Source organism: Sinocyclocheilus grahami, unplaced genomic scaffold, assembly GCF_001515645.1.
Source record: "Sinocyclocheilus grahami isolate Dianchi unplaced genomic scaffold, SAMN03320097.WGS_v1.1 scaffold73.1, whole genome shotgun sequence".
Lineage (NCBI taxonomy): Eukaryota > Metazoa > Chordata > Actinopteri > Cypriniformes > Cyprinidae > Sinocyclocheilus > Sinocyclocheilus grahami.
Genome location: NW_015505252.1, coordinates 366,012 through 389,751, shown reverse-complemented (window position 1 = coordinate 389,751; position 23,740 = coordinate 366,012). Strand labels below are relative to the sequence as shown.

The 23,740-nt window shown below is 35.5% G+C and overlaps 1 protein-coding gene across 1 annotated transcript; it reads right to left on the bottom strand.

Moving 5' to 3' along the window:
• Positions 1–804: 804 nt before the first annotated feature.
• Positions 805–22,957, bottom strand: LOC107585680 (potassium channel subfamily T member 1). Its single transcript, XM_016272808.1, has 25 exons — positions 22,853–22,957; positions 18,168–18,247; positions 17,952–18,054; positions 15,998–16,039; positions 14,858–15,041; positions 13,687–13,851; positions 13,429–13,565; positions 13,072–13,135; positions 12,088–12,196; positions 11,816–11,924; positions 10,730–10,879; positions 10,412–10,647; positions 9,645–9,855; positions 7,457–7,562; positions 7,171–7,343; positions 7,009–7,080; positions 6,142–6,276; positions 5,796–5,907; positions 5,619–5,720; positions 4,683–4,766; positions 4,474–4,596; positions 3,032–3,323; positions 2,558–2,620; positions 2,080–2,164; positions 805–1,037 (listed from the first exon to the last, which is right to left on the bottom strand). Exons 1-25 carry the CDS (start codon positions 22,942–22,944, stop codon positions 932–934), a joined length of 3,135 nt encoding a protein of 1,044 aa, XP_016128294.1. The 5' UTR covers positions 22,945–22,957; the 3' UTR covers positions 805–931.
• Between the last annotated feature and the right edge of the window lie 783 nt (positions 22,958–23,740).

The following is a 23,740-nucleotide window of genomic DNA, read 5'->3' as shown; positions in this document are numbered from 1 at the left end:
TAGTGGAAACTAATTTTGTTAACATAGATTTCTTTTGATTGGTAACTTATTATTCTTATTCTACCTGTTCTTATTCTATTTTTTTAATTAGAAATTTTGGAAAAGCTTATAAATATAGAATTTTTGAATTTGACATAATATGACATACTTTTATTAAAATGAGAAAAAATGCCATTACAAAAAAGCCCCTGTAAATCACTTTAAGGAGTCAAATATTAGCTTATAATGGGAAGGCTCATTTTTGTTATTGATCAGAAGGTGCTCGTGAATTTTTGACAGTGCTCCAGCACAAGTGCTCCTGAAAAGAAGTGTAAGCGTAGAGCCCTGAAATGTTCAGCAAATGTAAATTTTTAGGCGAACTACTCCTTGAAGTAATTCTGTCTTTGAATCAACTGGTGCATCTTTCGTAAAAATAAATGCTACTTGGTTTGATATTTTGCCTAATGCAATGACATTCAGACATTTTTAAATAATTTTTGTGGCCGCTGTACAGAATTAAGAAGTCTGTTTGTGATATTCCTTAATGCGAAACACTGCAAGGCAATAAACAAACATGAAAACGAAACGAGAAATGCATGCCTGCATTACAACAGCAAAAACCTGATTATCCAATAACAAAATTGACTGCATGACAGCAATCAGTTTTTATTCTGACACCATCGCCCTCTAGTGTCTGACCTACAACAGGACAATCTGTGCGTTTGTTACAGCACTGGATAAATAACGCTCTTCATTGATGGACAACATGAACTTTGACTTCACTGCACAATATTTCACAAAGCTCATTGTATTATATGCAGTGTTCAGACCATAATATCACTGATGAATCTAAGAGCAAGAGCTTATATGAGTGAAAAGTTTAAAGTGCCGACAGCTCTTTATAGTCCAGTTATATATCATAGCTTTTGGCGTATGATGTAGTTCTGACCGGTTAAATCTTGTTGAGTTCTGGTGTGTCAGTCGTGGACCGGCACCGGCGGGTTTGTACAGGCGGCGCTTCTGGTACGTGAGCCAGTGGATCCGGACGGATCAGGAACCTGCAGAACACAAAGAGCACTTTGAGTGATTCATGTTTTAGAGGGTTTACTCTGACAATGTGATTCTTGACACAAATGTTTGTGTGTCTGCATGTCTGTGTGCATCAGGTTTTGCTGACTTTAAGAGGGACAAATGCCACCGCAAAGTTGCTTAAACCTGACGCACACCCGCAAACACACATATAAATGTGACCAACTGCCCCTATAAAAACAGTAAAACCTGGAATGGTCTACATTTGGGGGATTTTTTGGGTGGTCTTCCTGAGAAAAACAGATGCATGACTTAAATGTAAAAATAAAATAATTTTGCCATTTTTATTAGTTTTGGGGTTTTCTTTAATTTATTTTTATTTCAGTTGTTGTAGTTGTAGTTTAGTACTTAAACATATTTCAGTTAGTAGCCAAATCAACATTTCTAATTTTTACATTTTAATATTTATGTTTATGTCAGTGTTATTTTATTATTGAGATATTATAGTTTTTGTTATTACTAATTTTTAGTTTTTCTATTTATAATTTTATTTGGAGAGTTTTAGTAATTTTATTGTGTGTTTCTGTCATTTTCAGTAGTTTTTGTCTTTTAAATGTCTATAGTTTTTTTTCAGTTTTTATTTCAGTTTTAGTAGTACAAGTTAAACTAAATTAAAATGAGAAATGTTGCCTTGGCAACTAGCTGAAAAATGTTTTATTTTATATATATTTTATTTCAAGTAATGTTTTTTTAAATTTAATTTTAGTTTTCTTTGGTGATACTGACAGTTAGTTTTAGTTAACCATAATAACTCTGGTTTATGTGTAAAATATTTTTTATTCCACATTATTTTAATGACAAAAAATGACTTTAATATAGTTTTAGCAACCAAAAACTATACTGTTATCATGATAAAGTAGCCAAAACAAGTATTTGAATATTTCTAAATACTGTTCTCTTTTTAAGATATCTATGGTTTTATTCAGTTAGTGCCTACAATTAGTTTAGGAATAGCACCAGTTAAAGAAATAAATGTGTGTATATGTGTATCTGTCAGGATGTGCTACATACACAACATCATTGAGCTGCAGCAGCGTGTCGGGGGCGGGGTTTATCAGCACATATGAGATGGAGTTCTGCTGGTCATTCAACTCATCTGCAACAGAGATTGGTGGATACATCTGTCACTCAACAATATGGGCATGGTTAAAGTTCCATATGGAAAGATGAAGCAAATTAATATCTAGATAAATAACTTTATGCTACAATTTGTTATATGCAATGTAGCCTGAAATACAATTCAGAAACACTGACTGAGAGTTATAATGAATTAAAATAGTTCATTGAAATCTAAATATGCCACAAAATCAAATCATGACTCAGGCATTTAGCACATATGCTTGAATCTGGCTTGCATCATATTCTCCTTATAATTTCATGTCTTAACTTCTTTATAACTCTCAAAACATGTGGATAGAATACCATAAAAAGAATAAATAAGCCCACGGAGCAAACTATTCATGGCAACACTATAGTAGAGGGTGTTTACCTTGCAAATACCCCAAATTAACTCGGTTCATTACATCACTGGCTGTTAGATTTGTGACATCCTCTATATGAGATGAAAGTTAGAATGAAAAAGAGGAAGAGAGAAATATTTCAAATCAAAATTACTATGTGGAAGTATAATGTCTGATAAAACTAAAAAAGGTTCTTCTGACCAAGAATGTAATAACATTCAGGATTCAACATAATCAGTGTTCACAACCCTTTTTAATTCCATAATCTGATATAAATTTTCAAGTTAAATGTGATATGAGAGAAATGTAGGACAGGAGTTGATTTTATCCGTAAGGAATTTGTGAAAAGAGGAGGGTTATGGTGGTTACAGCCTCCTAACCACATTGAATCAAACATGATTTGGGCAGATTTTCCAGTTTTGTTCCACAAAACGAGTTACTTTACTTAAGCATAAACATATTATACATATGAATATTATTAATGAGGCAAGGGGTGTGTTTACTGTATCCCGCCGTGTGCAGGCCCAAGTGCTGCATGCGGTTTCTGACCAGTTCCGTAAGCTCCTCCCTTTCCGAGCGGCGTAACATGCCCATACGCTGCTGGATGGAGCTGAGGGAGGAGTCGCTCCTCTTCACGCTCCGCCTACTGAGACGCCTCGTCCAGTACATGCTCTTCTTTCTCAGGAGCGGGTGCTCTGATTGGTCACTGCTGGAGGAGCTCCGGGTGAGGATCTTTGACTCCTCCCCCTTCTCCCTGGTGTCGTTTAACCTTTCAATGCTGACGGAACCTTGAAACTGGAGGCGACAAGTATTGATCGGCTGCAGGTGTGAATTTGCTCACGACATCAGCAAGACAAAAATCATGTGAGCAAATAGGATACATACCCACTACATAGAACCATAGATAGAACAAACGATGGATGGATGGATGGATAGATAGAACAAACGATGGATGGATGGATGGATAGATAGATAGATAGATAGACAGCCAGACAGCCAGACAGAGAGACGGACGGACGGACAGACAGACAGACAGACAGACAGACAGACAGATAGACAGATAGATAGATAGATAGACAGGTAGACAGGTAGACAGACAGATAGATAGACGGACAGGAGCGGGTGCTCTGATTGGTCACTGCTGGAGGAGCTCCGGGTGAGGATCTTTGACTCCTCCCCCTTCTCCCTGGTGTCGTTTAACCTTTCAATGCTGACGGAACCTTGAAACTGGAGGCGACAAGTATTGATCAGCTGCAGGTGTGAATTTGCTCACGACATCAGCAAGACAAAAATCATGTGAGCAAATAGGATACATACCCACTACATAGAACCATAGATAGAACAAACGATGGATGGATGGATGGATAGATAGAACAAACGATGGATGGATGGATGGATAGATAGATAGATAGATAGACAGCCAGACAGAGAGACGGACGGACGGACAGACAGACAGACAGATAGATAGACGGACAGATGAACGGACAGACAGACAGAAAGATAGACAGAGACAGATAGATAGATAGATAGATAGACAGACAGACAGATAGACAGATAGATAGATAGATAGACAGGTAGACAGGTAGACAGACAGATAGATAGACGGACAGACGAACGGACAGACAGACAGACAGGACAGAAAGATAGACAGAGACAGATAGATAGATAGATAGATAGACAGACAGACAGATCGACAGACAGACAGGTAGACAGACAGATAGATAGATAGACGGATGGACAGACAGACAGACAGAGACAGACAGATAGATAGATAGATAGACGGATGGACAGACAGACAGAGACAGACAGATAGATAGATAGACGGATGGACAGACAGACAGACAGAGACAGACAGATAGATAGATAGATAGATTGATAGATAGACGGATGGACAGACAGACAGACAGACAGACAGACAGACAGAGACAGACAGATAGATGTATACCTCAGGTGATGCGTGTGATTCTGTGCGGTAGATTCCGATGGGAATCTCTGAACTAGACGAGCAGAACTTCTGGAAGAGTCTCCCGTACGTGCGGATCCAGAGATCAGCCTCGCATACGTGCATCTACACACACAGGAACATGTTCATAAACAAACACTGACAGATCACAACTCACATCTAAACACATACACGCCGTGTGTTGAACTCACAGCGCACAGGTACCCTGATCCCGGCGTGGTGTCCAATCCCAGCAGCAATCTGGCTATTGGGATCATGTAGTCCTTCACAAAACACTCATGTACAAAACAAACCACAAAACCAAAATCAATATTACTAATGCATCTCTCTGCATAGCCAAACATCCAGATATGTTAAACAGACAAAAAGATCTTTCAAAAGATTTTTATTTCAAATAAATGCTGTTCTTTAGAACTTTGTATTCACCAAAGAATCCCAAAACACAGTTTCCACAAAAATGTGAAGCAGCACAACTGTTTTAAACACTGATAATAATCAGAAATATTTCTTGAGCAGCAAATCAGCATATTAGAATGATTTCTGAAATATCATGTGACACTGAAGACTGGAATAATGATGCTGAAAATTCAGCTTTGCAACACAGGAATAAATGACATTTTACAATATATTCACATAGAAAAGTTATTTTTTTATTTCACAATATTACTGTTTTTACTGTATTTTTAATCAAATAAATGCCGCCTTAGTGAGCAGAAGAGACTTCCTTCAAAATTTTTTGAATGGTATTATACTTGAGTAAGTACCAAATACATCGGCGAAGTCATGGCCTAATGGTTAGAGAGTCGGACTTGTAACTCAAAGGTTGCGGGTTCAAGTCTCGTACCGGCAGGAATTGTAGCTCCCCAGGTGCTGCAGCTAAACTGCCCACTGCTCCGTGTGTGTGTTCACTGCTGTGTGTGTGCACTTTGGATGGGATAAATGCAGAGCACTAATTTCCGAGTATGGAAATTGCCACATGTTGCATCACTTTCAAATGCATAAAATGACTCGTAACTTACTTGTAACTGTAATGTTTAATTCCTGAGTACAAGAGGGTGATGTTACTGAGTTTATTAGGGATAATCCAAATTATTCCTCTTTAAAAGGTACACACACACTATATTTACCTGGTACAGGAGTGTGTCCAGCATGCTGATGCTGAAGACTCGACCAGCAGCAAACGGAAGTCGAAACATGAAGGCAAGATTCGAGCCTTTGTCACGTTCCTTCTGTCGATCGAACACACACATTTTACAATAATACAAAACTACAGTATTCAGTACTTAAATCTCTCCATGTCTTACCTTCTCGAGTTTGGACAGAGCGAGGGAGTAACAGTCCTTCGCTCTGAACTGCATGAATCTCATGTTTGACGGGTGAGTCAGTTCTGTGATTATACTGAGACTTGGAAACAACCTGGAGAGACGCAGACAGAGAAAATGAGACAGTTATGAGATTTATATTTACATTGATGTACTTGGCAGATGCTTTTATTCAAAGCGACTTACAGTGCATTCAATGTAAACATTTTATTAGTTCATGCATTCCCAGGGAATCAGACCCATGACCTTTGGTGATACTGAAATGATAAATTACGCAAATTATGTCAATTTCTATTGGTAGATTGCAGGGCTTTGGTTCTAGTCTCACCTGAACATGGTCTGCACGTTGACGATGGTTTTAGCATCAGCCATATAGTCTTCCTCTGCACTCATAGTGCTTTCTTTATCCACCACCACTAGATTATCAGCATACAGAACACCACACTGCAATAGGCTGTCCAAACTGTCAATCACACAAACATCCAATCAGAGATATTCACATCTAGAGGGATATATTTGCACGATTAATCAAAATAAAATGAATTGAAAAAAAAAAATAATAATAATGATATGGCATAATGCAATTATGGAATCACAAAGGCTGTGATTTAAATATATGCACTGAAAATAATTATAATATAATTTTTTCCTTAAATAATTTTTTTTACAGTGAAATATTACAGAAGTAACATTTATTATATATTTAATAATAATGATATATATTATATAGTGACACTGATACACAATCACAAAATTTTGGCCAAATTGTGCAGTCCTTTTTTAAAATATAAAACACATTTTAAATCGCAATCACTATTTTATTAGAAAAATCGAAACGTTTTCACCAAATCGTGCTTGATTACACTGAATAAATATATGTACTATGCATTATTTTAAATTTTTATTTTAATTCTTAAATACAGTTTTTTTTATTTTACAGGGAAATACTACAATAGTAATATTTAAAATGTTTGTTTAATATTTTTAGTAATAATAATAATAATTATCATCATTATATTATTATAATTAATATTATTATTATTATAAAGTCATATTGATATATAATTGCAAACATTTTGGCCAAATTGTGCATCTCATTTCTATATATAAAGTAAATTTTTACTCGCAATTGCATTTTTTTTTCTACAAATCGTGCAGCCCTAGTCAAACAGAAGTTTTTTTGCTCTAACTGTACTTGTCAATGGTGCCACCCATATAATACACCATTGGGAAGCAGGATATGGCCTCAAGGAAGTGGTCATCGGGTCTGCAGGAAGTAGAAGAACATTAATAACACTATTGAAACACACATGAGGTTAATGTGTGTGTGTGTGTGTGTGTGTGTGTGTGTGCTTACAGGTTATCTAACAGCAGGACTATAGGGTTGAGCTCTCGTCTGGGTCTGTAATAGGCTCTTAAAGGCACTATGAAGTTGTAAAGGCCGTTTCCAGCCGTCTCAGCAGAAACAATGATCAGCTTGTTTTGGAAGCCATACGCTTTTGCGTCCTCAAAGGAAACATGCTCACAGCTCTAGAGGAGCAAATTTGAAATAAATATGACATGCTGATGTGGTCCAGTGAAATGCATATTATGCAAATGCAACATTTGGATGGCATTCGTAGCACATGGAGGCTGGTGCTCACCTGGTCAAGCCGTAAACAGCAGAAATGGGCCTTCTGGTGCAGGAGATGGCAAAGGGTTGGGGAGCTCCCAATGTATGGAGAGTTTGGGGGGTATCCTTTCACAAATCTGAGGAAATTAACATTAAAATACACCCTAAAAGGGTTAGTCTGCATAAAAATATCAACATTTACTGCATCTTCAGTGGAACACAAAAGGAGAAAATTTGATGAATGAGCACATGCTCTGATACAGGACCATACTGCGATTTATAATCTGATTTTGGAAAGAAAAATAAACTCCAGATTGGCATGTTTGTTGGGCTGCACAATTGGGCCAAACATTTTGTGATTATATATCAATATGTACAATAAATGTATTAATAATATGACTATAAAATAATAAAATAAAATTATATTTTAAATAAATAATTTAATTTAATTTAATTAAATGATTAAGTAATTATTACTCTTATACTGTAAAACATGTGTACTGCACAATTATTGTACAGTAAAATAAAATTATCATTTTATTGATATTATTATTTTATTGATATTATTATTAACACATAAAAAATATGAATATAACTAAATATATAATAATATTATATAAATATAACCACATACATTTTTTTTTACTATATAATAGAAATAGATTACTATAAAGAAACTATATAATAACAAGAAATATAACTATTATTATTATTATTACTCTTACTGTACTGTAAAATAAAATTTTGCAAATAAAAAAAGTGAATAAAATCTTTTATTTTTCTTATTTTATGATTACTATTATTACAAATTAAAATATTAAACAAAAATAGAAATATTACTATTATTATATTTTACTGTAAAATAATATAATTTATTTTATTTTATTTTATTTTAAATACAATTTTCTTTTACAATACCACCGTAAATTTTCAAAAAAATAATACTTACGGCTGTCTTAATTTCTTAATTTTTAAACATTAAACAATTTAAAATTAAATTTTTATTTTATTTACTCTTAATTGACAGCTGACAGCCAAACTGTCAACAATGGACAAAAAAGCACCACAAAATGACCCTTTTTTCCCTTTAGGTTTCAGAAATCATATTCATAAAAAAACCTTATACACTTACTTTGCTTGTGAAGTTGAGATAAATCATAAAGCCCCTTTGAATTTGCACAAATGTTTGAATTTACATTACATTTAGTCAAAGCGACTTACAAATGAGGACAATAAAAGCAGTCAAAACTAACAAAAGAAGCCCCAAAACATTACTGCTCTTGAGGAATGGGCCAAAATACCAGCAACTGTGTGTGAAAACCTTGTGAAGACTTACAGCAAACGTTTGACCTCTGTCATTGCCAACAAAGGGTATATTATAACAAAGTATTGAGATGAAATTTTGTTATTGACCAAATACTTATTTTCCACCATAATTTGCAAATAAATTCTTTAAAAATCCTACAATGTGATTTTCTGGATTTTTTTTCTCATTTTGTCTCTCATAGTTGAGGTATACCTATGATGAAAATTACAGGCCTCTCTCATCTTTTTAAGTGGGAGAACTTGCACAATTGGTGGCTGACTAAATATTTTTTTGCCCCGCTGTATATTATATACACACATAAACACACACACATATACACACACACACACAAATAAAAACAAGTAGATAGAATAGAAAAAATAGAAAGCTAGTGTTTTTTTTTTTTTATTAAAAAAAAGAAGATAAATATATATAAAGTAGAATTAAAATAGAATAGAAAGTGTTAGAGTTCAAATAAAGGGTCAAATAAAGGTGGAACAGACGTGTTTTTAGTGGTTTCTTGAAGATGGTTAAGGACTCAGCTGCTGGGATTGAGTTGGGCAGGTCATTCCACCAGGAGGGAACAGTTAATGAAAAAGTCAGTGAAAAGTGATTTTGTGCTTCTTTGAGATGGCACAATAATACGCCGTTCACTTGCAGAACGCAAGCTTCTAGAGGCACATAAGTCTGAAGTAATGAATTTAGGTAAAGGGGTGCAGAGCCAGTGGTGGTTTTGTAGGCAAACATTAATGCCTTGAATTTAATGCGAGCAGCTACTGGTAGCCAGTGCAAACTGATAAACAGAGGAGTGACATGCGTTCTTTTCGGCTCATTAAAGATTAATCTTGCAGCGGCATTTTGGATTAATTGTAAATTAATTTGAATTTGTGTTAGGAACTAAAAATTAACTTACTCATTAGCTGTTACATCTTCATCCGACTGTCCGGCCTCATCCTCTGATTGGTCGCTGATCAGATCACATGGCAGTAAGGAGGCGGAGTCAGCGAGCTCTAGAACGGGCGCTATGCTTGGGCGGCGGCTTCCTTGTTCGTTCTCCGGGGGCGGAGCCAGTTTTACGCCGCTCTCAGTGGGACTGGTGTTCTGAAAATCCATGGCAACCGTTCCTGAAAACAAACAATTAAACAGTTAGAACAAAGCCACTAGAAGGCAAGTCTGCAACCTTTAGCCAAAAAAGCGTAACGGCTAATGCTAACGCTTCCGGTTTGGGAAAGAAGACCAAGGGCATTTTTTTTGAATGGATGTCAATGGAGGAGAGGTTTCACTACGCTGAATAAACAGCTTTTTAGAGGAAACAAACAGCTCATCATTTAATGAATCGACAGCCTATCTGCTAATCTTCAACGTTTTACACTAATAAACAATACTTTTGGATTGAACTATTTTTAGAGTTTACCTTGGAAAAAAATGCTGTTTTATAAGAGAAGTCACTGACGTTTTGCGACAGGTGGGATTCAACTCTTAAATTCAATGGGGCTTAAATTCAATGAAGTCAAGGCTGAAATGTGATTGGTTATTAAGGCACACGTGATCCAATTAGCTGTTACGCTTTCTCCAATAGTAAGTAATAAAGACCCTCTCATCTCCCTATAGTAAGATCATCTCTGGTTATAACCAGACCTCTGACAACTTCCCGTCTCTCTTCTATCCATTCTCGCTCACCCATGCTAGCGATGATGCTATGAACAGGTAGGCCAGACGGGCTGTTTAAAATGTCACAGTGGCCCCGCCCCTTTCCCTGATCTTCTTCCTGTCTGAAGATGAAGGCAGAGTTTTCCTCCTTCGTGATGTTGATGTAGTAACAGGTGTCGCTGGCAGACATGATGTGGCGCGGCCCAGGGTTCAACAAGATGCTTTTGTTGTCTTCTCTCTTCACGCCGATCAGACACACGCCATACCTTTACACACAAACAGACCAAAATAGCCTCACAGCACAAGTTTAAACACATTTAATATGTTTCAAAGCGCGAATAAACCTACTTCTTGTGGGCGTGAAAGGCCGCGTAGGTGAAGCTTTTGCTGTTGTAGTCTCTGAAGAACATACTGTCGCCCAGACGGATATGATACACCTCATTACCCGAACAACGGCCGTACATCCTCTGCCACTGCTCTGGAGACTGCTGGCCCTCTCTGAAAGGGATTTAACACGTTATTGAACTATTTTTCCATTACATTTTCATTTAACAGGTCACAATGTCAAACTTAAATTAAGATTGCAATGCAAGTTTATTGGAACTTTATGGGATTTTTGAGCATGAAAAAGCACTAAAGTGATGGAAATTACTTAAATATTATTACTACATTATCGTTTAAAAGTTTTGTGTTGGTAAGATTTCATGTCGTAAGTTTCTTCTGCTCACCAAGGCTGGATTTATTTGATCAAAAAGTACAGTAAAATTGTGAAATATTATTACAATTTTAAATAACTGTTTTCTAATTTAATACATTTTCAAATGTAATTTATTCCTGTGATGCAAAGCTGAATTTTCAGCATCATTACTCCAGTCTTCAGTGTCACACGATCCTTCAGAAATCATTCAAATATGCTGATTTTCTGCTCAAAAAAACATTTCTTATAAATATCAAGCTTTATATTTTTGTGGAAACTTTATATTTTTTTCAGGTTTCTTTGATGAAAAAAAAAGTTGAAAAGGAATCTTTTTTAACATTATAAATGTTTTTACTGTCACTTTTGATCAATTTATTGCATTTTTGCAGAATAAAAGTCTGAATTTCTTAAAAAAAAAAAAAATCTTGACCCCAAACTTTTGAATGAAAGTGTGAAAAATGGTGTTACTGGAGATGCTGTACAATTAAGCAAACTAATTCTCAAAATAAAACTTGTTTTTTAACTAAAATAAAACTCAGTTTTTATAAAACAATAAAATAAATAAACAAAGAACAAAGAAAAAATCTTGACAATAAAACGGCATGTTGGGAAAAAAACATGGTAATGACTAAAGGGGTCATTTTGGGAAACCTGTCAATATTTTTCCATGTGGTGGCGCTAGTAGCACAGAAATAACACACTTCACTTTTAAGAGCACTAATAGAGTCGTGACTCACTGTCCTCGAGATGTGTGCACCAGTAGGGTGATCAGCGTAGAGGTGGCCGGACACAGACAGTTCAGAGCCAACATGGCGTATTTAAACTCTTCTTCACACACTACATGATCTGTGGAAAGAAACAGACAGTCTGCTCAGAGCCAAGATGGCTGACGCTTACTAAAATGAGTCATTCAAGGGCTTCAAATGAAAGTGAGAAGAAAATAAATACATAATGCAGAAAGAGTGAGCAATATTCTGAAAAAGAATGTGAAATAAAGGCAAATTAGTACCTGCAAATTTAACATGGAACTTGTTTTCAGGTTTGAGAATCTGGACGTAAAGAGGGCAGTTCGGAGCGAAGTCTTTCACAGCCCAAGCCCTCAGAATAGTCTGGTGATCCTGTCAATACATCAATACTAATCAATATCTGTTTATTAACTAATATATACATAATCTGAATGGATTGAATGTGTAAAACAAATGATACCATGTGACTGTAATATAATGTTAAATTAGTAATTTTATTTATTCATTTCTTGTAGTTTAATGTTGTGTGCACTTTATTTTTCTTTCTTTCTTTTTTCTTTTTTTTTATGGAAGCCCGTTTCCGCCACTGAATAACATTTTTAAATAAAGTTATTGCGACTTTTTATCTCACAATTCTGACTTTTTTTCACAGAATTGTGAGATATAAAGTAACAATTGCAATATAAATACTCACAATTATGACTTTGTAACTCGCAATTGCGAGTTTGTATCACGCAATTATGAGATAAAAAGTTGCAATTACCTTTTTTATTTTAATATATTTTAATTTTTAACTATGGGCTTCCATAGTTTTTTGTTGTGTATTCATGGGTTAAATCTGCTTTTGAATTTTAAATTAATGTTGTGTGCTTTTTCTGATTTTTTCGTTCTTTGTATTTATTTTTTCTGTTTTTTACAATTTTTTTATTGTGTATTGTTCGGTTAAATCTGCCTTTGAATTGTAGAATAATGTTGTTTGCACTTTCTTTCTTTCTTTAGTTTTTCAGTGTGTATTGTTTGGTTAAATCTGCCTTTGGGTTGTTTAATTGTGCTAAAAATCAATATTGAATATCAGATATTGGAGAAAAAAACTATTAATCAATAAATGACAAATAAATTAAGAATAATCTTATTCTAGGTTTTCAAGTCTGATATTGCAATCAGTATTACCAGAAAATATTGATGTGTAACCTCATCAATACACATGAGCAATAAATAAAAGATCACTGATTGGTGTGAACACTCACTGCCGCCATGCGATCAGCTTCATTCCTGCTGCTGAGAATGAAACAAGCTTCTGCATCGTCCATCCTACAGAACAAAAGCGACCAATCACAGGGCGATTAACGAAGCAGACCAATCACAGAAGCCAAAAATGTATGCTAGTCCACATTTTGCTCTCCTTCAAACAATGAGTAAACTGTATCGTACACACAAAAAAAGTGAGATAAATTGTGTGGGGACAGGCTTAAATACAAGTATATAAGAACACAGAATCAACTACTACTGCCCAGTGACCAGATTTTAATGAATATTATCCATTAGTTGTTGCAGCCCTGTGAAAATGGAAAATGCTGTGACTGATCAGAGAGGCTGTCACTCACTTGGCTCTCAGTAAATCCTGGTTTTTGAGGGCGGAGCCTTGAAGGTAGATGACCCTCTGTGACCAGAGAGGAATCTGCAAAATCCTCCTCACCTGGACGTCCACCTCACATGGACACAAGATGACCACGTAATAATCCTAAACATGCACAAACACAACATGTGATCAAACTAGAACTAAATACGCTAAACATCAGACAAGATGGACAGAAATGACATTCTGAACCTATTAAACACACAAAGACAGACAGAATGCACACCTGTGTGTGAGGATGAGCGTAGAATTCATTGAGAAAGTCCATGAGTAGGTCGATTTTGAGAGTACTGACACATAAGACCACATGTCTCTCTGTCTGAGCTCGATGTCTGCTGTAGTTTCCTCCAGATTTCTGCCTTTCCATCCACAGATAGATCAACTCCTCAAACTACAGCCAGAGAATAAACATGGTTACACATGGTAAAAACTAAAAATACTTCAAGATCATCGGCATAGTCAAGTCAGTATTTGAGTAGACAGACAGTAACATAAATAAATAAAGACAGTAAATAAAACAAGTTTTTGAATTAATTCAATTATTAATAAAAATACAAGAAAAAAATAAGAAAAATAATCTTGAAACGGCATGTGCTAAAAACGAGAATAAATAAAAAATTCAACTTTTAATGAAAAATAAATTCAATTATTAATGAAAACTTAAATTAAACAAATACAATAAAATGGCAATATTGACTTGAAAAAATCTCCAGTATCATGAAATTGGTGATTGGAGTGGTTTGCAAATACTTGTTTTCCTGAAACTACCGAAGCTTTATTTCTTGTTTGGTTTTTAAAAATAAAGGAAAAACACTTTGAAAGGTCATTGACTGTTTATAGTCAGGTCAGTAGTAGACAGAGAGTAAATAAAAAAACGAAATTACAAAAATAACAAATTCAATTATTAATAAAAACGCAATTAAATTAAACAAATACAATAAAAAAGAAAAAGAATCTTGACAAGAAAATGGCATGTTCTGAAAAAGTAAATAAAAAAACGTAACTTTTAATAAAAAATAAATTCAAACGTAATAAGAAAACACATTTAAAAATACAAAAACAATCTTTAAATTATTTTAAAATATGAAAATATAAGACGAGTAAAAAAATACTTCGATCATTTGCTGTGCTCATAGTCAAGTCAGTAATGATAGACAGACTGTAAATAAAAACAAATAATAAAAATAGTGAAATTAAATTAAACTAATGCAATTTAAAAACAAACAATGAAATTATAATCTTGACTTGAAAAGGTCTCCAGCAACCGGTTTGCAAATACTTACTAGAAAAACTAGAAAAGCTTTATTTCTTGTTTCATCAATGAAGGCGAGTGAATTTAAATAGTGTTTAATTAGCATTGTTTCGATCAATTTAAAAAAGTGCTGGATTCCTCTGACCTGTAGAGGCAGCACAACCAGGGCCACACAGATCATCACCACCACCAGCAGCTGAGACGGCCAGATCTGCGGCGTCACATCGCCGAAGCCCACCGTAGAGAAGGTCACGATGCAAAAATACAAAGCTTTGAAGAGAGACAGACTCTTCTTACCAGCTCGCTCTAAATGCTGGATACCACATGTGCTGAAAGAGACAGAAAGACTTCAGTGTAGCTGATGCGAGGCAGAGAAGAAGAAAGAACAGCTTTCGATAAAGAGTAGAGGTGGGCGATATACCTGTTGAAGTAATAAAATCGACAAAAATATAGCATTTATTGTGATTGTGCAAGATGCATGTAAGGAATCGGCTGGTCTTTGTTAAGCCCCACCCTCCTTAGATACTGTTGCTAGCCTTGCCAAGCTTTTCTGCTAGTGCTTGTACTGCTGCTGTCAAATATGGAGAGAAGCTATAAAACAAAATAAATTAAAATAAATAAATAATGTCAATCAATTCTTATTGCGTAAATAAAGCACAACTCATTTTAACAACTAAAAAATAATCAAATAATCTTGACAATAAAAGTATGTGTGCTAAAAGAGAAAAGAGATACATTTTTAATTTTAAATATTAATAAATTAAATAAAAATGAATAAAAAAAAAAAAATAATATTGACAATAAAATAATGTTCTGAAAGATACAGTACATAAAAAACTAAATTTTAATAAATGTTTTTTTAAATATTAATAAGCAAAATAAAATAAATTACATTAAATCAATTTAAAATAAAAATAATCTTGACAATAAAATAATGTGCTGAAAGTAAATGCAATTTTTAATAAAATAATTAATTCAGTTATTAATAAAAAAATTAATTAAACAAACACAATTTTAAAAATAATCTTGACAATAAAATTATGTGTGCTTAAAGAGAGTAAATGTAAAACTAAATTGTAATTAAAACAATGTATATTAAATATTAATATTAATAAAAAATACAATTACATTAAAAAACAATAATAACAAAATAAAATGGCATGTGCTGAAAACGTATATACAAATAAATAAATAAAGCTAATAAATTAGAAGTATGAAATCAACCTCGAATCACATCTGCATAACTGAAAATAAACCGCAGTTTGACGCTGATGGTTTGTCTCACCAGTTGATCTCGTTGGTCTGCGTGGTGCTGTTGCAGTTGACGCTGTAGAGAGAGGAGGTGTGGGTCGCTTACTGTGACACATCAATCAATAGGGGTATTTTACTGCGGCATGAGAAATGATTCACTAACTTTATTTAAATATTAATAAATATTCTCTAATACCAGAAAAAATGAGTCATGGTAATCATGTTCTATACGCCATTTTACACTCCTAAACATTAAAAGAACTGTTCATGAAAAACCTCAGATTTGCTGTTAATTTACTCACCTTCAAGGCCATCCAAGATGTAGGTGATATTTGTTCTTCAGTAGAACAGTAAAGAAGATTTTTAGCTGAAACCGTGGTCTTTACTGAGTCATAAAATGCAAGTCAATGGCTACTGCCACTTTGGGAGTCAAAAATGACATATACAAGCAAGACAAAATTGATACCCATGGCTACTGACAATTTATTGAGGTCTTATGAAGCAAAACAATCGGCCTGTGCAAGAAACTGAGCATTATTTACAATATTATTACCTGTAATCATGTGAGCCACAGACAAATGGTACAGATGTCTGGTTCGCGAACGAATCACCCTTTTGAACCGATTCTTTTTTTGTGAACTGGATTAATCAGTTCACCAAATCGTACTGAACCGTCTGAAACAGTTTGTGGCTTAAGCAGCACAGATCTACAAGTTACTAAATCAAAACTCACTTTCAGATGCCTGACAGTCACTCTGACTGGAAATGAACCAAAATAGCTGTGTTTTTGATCCTATGAAGAATGAACTGATTCAGCGCTCCAGTTCCTCCAACAGTCACTGAACTGAGGAATCAGTTCAACCCAGACTGAAGACCGATAAGCTGCTGATATGTGATTGTGCATGTGTGACTGTGAACCTAGCACTTGAATGAAGGGGTGAAATAAAATTTGTTATGGTTTCTCATTATTTATGTTAAAAAGGTGATCTGATGAAGACTAGTTTATTCACTTTATATAGTTTAGACATCTAAAACATCCATGTGTCACATAATTTGTTGAGTGCTTTAATAATATAATTGAGTATATGTTACATTTTTGCACGATTATGTAAACTAATTGGTGAATTTTAAATTAAAAATTTTTAATTTAAAATTTGAACAGGAGGTTACTTGAACCAGTTCATTGAAATGAATCAGATAAACAGGCTGTCTATCTATACTGATACTTCTTGATCTTAGTGCCGCTTTTGACACTATAGATCACTCTATTTTAATCACCCATTTAGAGACTGTCTTTGGAGTTTCTGATTCTGCATAGGAGCGGTTTAAGTCCTACCTCTCCGTTCGCAAGCAGTTTGTTGTGATGGGTGGTTGCAGGTCTAAGGTCGGTGTGGTGCAATCTGGTGTTCTCCAGGGATCAGTTTTTGTCCCTTTACTTTTTAGTATTTAAATTTTTCCCCTTGGCCAACTTTTAAGAACACTTCACTTTTATGCAGATGACACTCAGATCTATATACATTCAAAACCTGATGTCAATGTGGCTGTCTCTTTTCTTTCTCAATGTTTTACTGAGGTTAAAAAATGGATGTCTGAACATTTTCTCTGTCTAAACAGTGACAAGACTGAAATGATGCTTATTGGTTCACCTCACCAGCTGCGCAAAGCAGAGTCCGTAACCTTAAGTGTGGATGGTTTGCTTTACAGTTTCAAACTAAACTTTCTTGCACAGACCGATCTTTTCATTTGATAAGACAATATATTCCCAGGAGCGATGGGTATTAATTTTGTCTTGCCTGTATTTTCCTTTTTGACTCTCAAGTGACTGTAGTAGCAGACTTGTATTTCATGAATCACCATGGACCCCGGTTACTTTTCTTTACTGTTCTACTGAAGAAAAAAGTCACCTACATTTTAGATGGCTTGAGGGTGAGTAAATTAACAGTGCATTTTTATTTTTGGGTGCACTATTCCTTTAAGACAGTTCTGACCATGTGTGGCGGAGCTGGGCTGGATTGTCCGTCATGACTCGAATTATGTAAAGAACACATGTCAAAAGCTTCAGGCAGAAGTTAAATATTCGGATCCTTAAACCTGGAGGTGAAAGGTCAGTGCATTAACAGGCCATAAAATAGACATAAAGATAATAGGTTAAAAGGTACGAATAAAGGTTCAGAGGTAAATATGCACAGTTCAGGCAGACTTACTGGATCTTTGGTTTTTGATGAAGAAAAGTTTGAGTCTCTCTTTAAACGTGTTCTCATCCACATAAAACTCCACATGGACCCTGCAGGAAAAAAAACATATGTCCTATAACCTCCACCAATATCCAGTCAACAAATCACTGACTAAAATCACAACTGAATGATTGTGACATTAGGTCTGTTGGGAATTAAACTTGGTAAAATCGGAATATCGCATTAAAACATTTGCTAATAAAGCACCCATCCCATGTTTCCATCCCATGTGTTATAGAGAACAAAGTATCAGTAATAAAATAATAAAGAGCTGCTGCACCGGGGGAAGCCTCTTTTTCCCTACATAATAATTGCTTGTGCCTCAGAGCATGCAGATGAATGCTGCAATAAATGCCGCTGACGAAACGAATGACAAATTATGCTATCTTGCTTTCAGAGGTTAATGCCTGATGTTTGGGAATGCACTGAAGTGAGAAAATTATTCCAAATTATTTTGATGGCAGACTTTGGCTCAGGCATTTCAGAATGACTAAAACAACATTTGAGAAGATATGCAATGAAATTGCAGCAGTCCAGTTATCCAGACACATGATCTGTTGAGGCAAAGTCACATTTTGTTGCACATCCAGGAATTTATTCGATAAATGTGTTTCCATTTAAGTGTATGTTTTCTTAACAAAGAAAAAATCCATCTAATTAAGTTTTTTTATTTGTATTTTTAGATTTTATGTGCATCGTGCCATTTCCACCCAGTGTTCTATTATGTGACAACCCCAAACTTGCATAAAAATATGGTATGGAAACAACTATTGATACATATTTTTAAAGTGTGACTTAACTGACCCAATACTTTTTGGGGACACTGTAATAAATGTATTTACAAAGCACAACAAATCATGAGGTGAAAAACATAGTTTCAACCAACTATACATGCAATATATAGGCAGACAAATGGAGAGAAAATAAAAGTGGGAAAAGAAATGTTTGCTTTATCATGAAAGCTTTACATTGGTGAAGGTGGGTCTGCCAGCAGTGCTGCGTTATACAGTCAGTGTGGGTGAAAGTGTGTATTCGTGCATATGGGTAGTTGAAATACTTTTAGAAAGTCCTGAGGTGTGAAACGCTAAACTAATACTATTTTAAACAGCATTTTGTGAATTATTTTATAATTATCATCATGCATGCACATATTAGTACTATTTAACCCTCTCTCTCCCTCCTGTTCTCAGGAAATTACAGATAATAACCTGCTCAAGAGGCTATTTCTGTCGATCTGGAGAGATGTGGCCGTGTGCCCACACACACACGCACAATGCGACTTTTTCTTAACATTCAAGGCTTGCCAGAATCAAATAGCCAAGGACATATTTTTTTTGTTCTCTTGTTCAGCGTTTTAAAGAACAAATGCAAATATGACTAGATTTTTATATTTTCTGTGGTGCAAACTCAACACCAAAATCCTTGAACGTTCTGGTTGGTTGCCAAGGCATCACTATGTGGTTGCTAAGTGTTTTTAGCATGTTGCAGTGCAATTGCTTACTTTACAAATACTCAAATCGCACACTGTCTGATCAGATGCTACATTTAAATTGACTTCACTACCATTAAAAAGTATGTGCTATATAGAATATGGGTAATATGAATCAAATTCAGACATACCACATCTGCCATGTTGATATGGTCATGTGACTTACAGCATTAGTTGCTTCACTTCCCTGCCATTCACAAATCCTCTCCCGTGGTCTCATGGGATAGTAAGTGTCCATCGAATGCACACGTCAGAATCTCACCGGAAGTAGTAGGTCATCTGGGGGATTTTTCGCATACTCTTTTTCAAGTACTATAAATTAGGACATACTACTCGTGTTTTTCGCATACTATATATTAGGGAAGTATTCGATTTTGGACGCAGTGTCTGTCTAGGTGAAATGCACATCTGCATGCACCTTCTAATCTTTTTTTTTGTGACTAATACCTAATACTTTTTTTGTGACAACCTACCATGACTAATCTACCATTCTTATATTATTTCGCTCATTGTATTGTCTGCCAGGTTAAAGCTAAACAAACATTATTTCATTGTATCTGCTGGTCTTTTGGATGTAATTCTGACTGCTGGCCTTCAGTAAGACAGGTATAATGTTGCAGGTGAAGTAAATGGTAAAACTGGTCAATAAGCAGTGTTGGGTAGATTACTAACAAATTGTAGTCCCGAGGATGTACGGAGATCTGAGCTGAGAGGATCGTTATGGAAGTACATAATCTACAGCGGCATGGTTCAAAATAACCCGCCCACACGCTCTTGATTGCAGGCGCGCAAGTGTGTGCTTCCCTGCCAGAGTTCTGCTCGGTCTCTCTCTGTCGTGTATGTCTCTGCATTAGAATTTCAATGCACTTTAATTGTTTATTCATTTTACTAGCATCTCTTTGTTGAAAATAGGCATAAGCTGGATGTTTTTGACGTGCACAACAGCTGTGGCAAACCTACTGTTATATCCATTCTGTTAATGCATAAAGCTTATTAAACATACATGATTTTTGTATAGTGAATGATTGTCATCATAGCAACATGCCTCAAGTGTGCTTTTCTTTGTGATGGTGGAAAGTACAAATAATGTGCTTACAAAGAGAACTCTGAATGAAGGAGCAACTCAAACTCACCAAAAGATAATTTAAATATTTCAGTCAAATGAGCAATTTTTTTGGCTTATTCCCACTTTCCGGAGATCTGAGCTGAGAGGATCGTTATGGAAGTACATAATCTACAGCGGCATGGTTCAAAATAACCCGCCCACACGCTCTTGATTGCAGGCGCGCAAGTGTGTGCTTCCCTGCCAGAGTTCTGCTCGGTCTCTCTCTGTCGTGTATGTCTCTGCATTAGAATTTCAATGCACTTTAATTGTTTATTCATTTTACTAGCATCTCTTTGTTGAAAATAGGCATAAGCTGGATGTTTTTGACGTGCACAACAGCTGTGGCAAACCTACTGTTATATCCATTCTGTTAATGCATAAAGCTTATTAAACATACATGATTTTTGTATAGTGAATGATTGTCATCATAGCAACATGCCTCAAGTGTGTTTTTCTTTGTGATGGTGGAAAGTACAAATAATGTGCTTACAAAGAGAACTCTGAATGAAGGAGCAACTCAAACTCACCAAAAGATAATTGAAATATTTCAGTCAAATGAGCAATTTTTTTGGCTTATTCCCACTTTCCACCTTTCCGCAATGCCCACCCTCTCTCTCCCTCCTGTTCTCAGGAAATTACAGATAATAACCTGCTCAAGAGGCTATTTCTGTCGATCTGGAGAGATGTGGCCGTGTGCCCACACACACACGCACAATGCGACTTTTTCTTAACATTCAAGGCTTGCCAGAATCAAATAGCCAAGGACATATTTTTTTTGTTCTCTTGTTCAGCGTTTTAAAGAACAAATGCAAATATGACTAGATTTTTATATTTTCTGTGGTGCAAACTCAACACCAAAATCCTTGAACGTTCTGGTTGGTTGCCAAGGCATCACTATGTGGTTGCTAAGTGTTTTTAGCATGTTGCAGTGCAATTGCTTACTTTACAAATACTCAAATCGCACACTGTCTGATCAGATGCTACATTTAAATTGACTTCACTACCATTAAAAAGTATGTGCTATATAGAATATGGGTAATATGAATCAAATTCAGACATACCACATCTGCCATGTTGATATGGTCATGTGACTTACAGCATTAGTTGCTTCACTTCCCTGCCATTCACAAATCCTCTCCCGTGGTCTCATGGGATAGTAAGTGTCCATCGAATGCACACGTCAGAATCTCACCGGAAGTAGTAGGTCATCTGGGGGATTTTTCGCATACTCTTTTTCAAGTACTATAAATTAGGACATACTACTCGTGTTTTTCGCATACTATATATTAGGGAAGTATTCGATTTTGGACGCAGTGTCTGTCTAGGTGAAATGCACATCTGCATGCACCTTCTAATCTTTTTTTTTGTGACTAATACCTAATACTTTTTTTGTGACAACCTACCATGACTAATCTACCATTCTTATATTATTTCGCTCATTGTATTGTCTGCCAGGTTAAAGCTAAACAAACATTATTTCATTGTATCTGCTGGTCTTTTGGATGTAATTCTGACTGCTGGCCTTCAGTAAGACAGGTATAATGTTGCAGGTGAAGTAAATGGTAAAACTGGTCAATAAGCAGTGTTGGGTAGATTACTAACAAATTGTAGTCCATTACTGATTACAAATTACATGTAGTTTGTAATCTATTGGATTTATCCATATTATGTAATGCATTCTGATACTTTTTAATTACTTTTAGATTTATTTTGACCCATACTTGTAAGAAAATCTATTCCATTTGTTATCAACATCATGACATATGTATTAAACATTTCGTTACACCAGGGTTTCCCAAACTGGTTTCTGAATGAACTAGTGGCTGGTGTGTTCAGTTCCACAAACCTGGAAGACTTTCCAAATGTATATAAGCAGTAGAGTTTTTTTTAGAAAGGAACATTTTAGGTAGAAACAAAAGAATTAGGGTGGATCAATAAATCATGAATAAATTGTAATCATGTAGTGTACAAAAAGTAACTGTAATCTGATTATGTAATCATTTACACATACTTAATCCAGATTAATCAAAGCACTGGTAATAAACATCACTATGCATGTACCTGTCATCATGAAATGTCTGGTCTCCTAGCAACAGGTCTCGGAACCGGAAGTAGGTTTGAAGGGATGGAACCACAGATGCTCCAGCGGTCATCTCGAGGTCCTGCGCATTTAAGACCACCCCTCTGCCCCCACATCTTGGACTAACATTGAGAGAAAAGACACAGAGACATAGTGGCAAAGAGACTATTTGACATTTAAAAAAGTAAGCTAGTCTAAAGTGTCTTCTGAAGAAAAGCCTGTGACGTTTTGAGGGGTAATAACTGAATACCAAGACAACATTTACCACAATAAATGTACAACAGAACGCGTTCTCACGGGGAATTTGGTATGTAGTTTAAAAAATGAAAATGACAAAGACTCTGTAATGATGGTTTATCTATCTCATTTCAAACTTTGTGTTAAAGTGTTTGCGCACTTTACCTCAGGCGCGCGGTGCCCGTGCTCCCATCATCGTATTCAAATGTGTGGTTGGTGTAGCACGCGCCGCTCATCTTTTCGGACGGAAACGTCACTGCCACTTTATCTTCCTCATGAGCCAGAGCTTCAGGCATCGCGCGCTTTATGATTTAAAAAAAATCCGTTATCCAGTCAACGGCCAAACTGTCCACATCAAGTAGACGGATAAAAACTTTTTGAGGTAAAAGTATGCAAATAGCAAAGCCTAATATGAAAAATCAGCGGATCTGACATTCAATCAATCTTCACTTGAACTTTATGATTTTTAAAATAAAACCTGTGGCGCGTACCGGAGTCTCTCAACTTCTACACCAAATAACATTGAGAGGTAAGATCGTCGTGGCATTTTAAAGTGTCGGACACAGCGCCGTGTGCTGGACAGCCTTGAACAGCATCTTATTCATCATGAATTATAACTATTACTCTGTAAA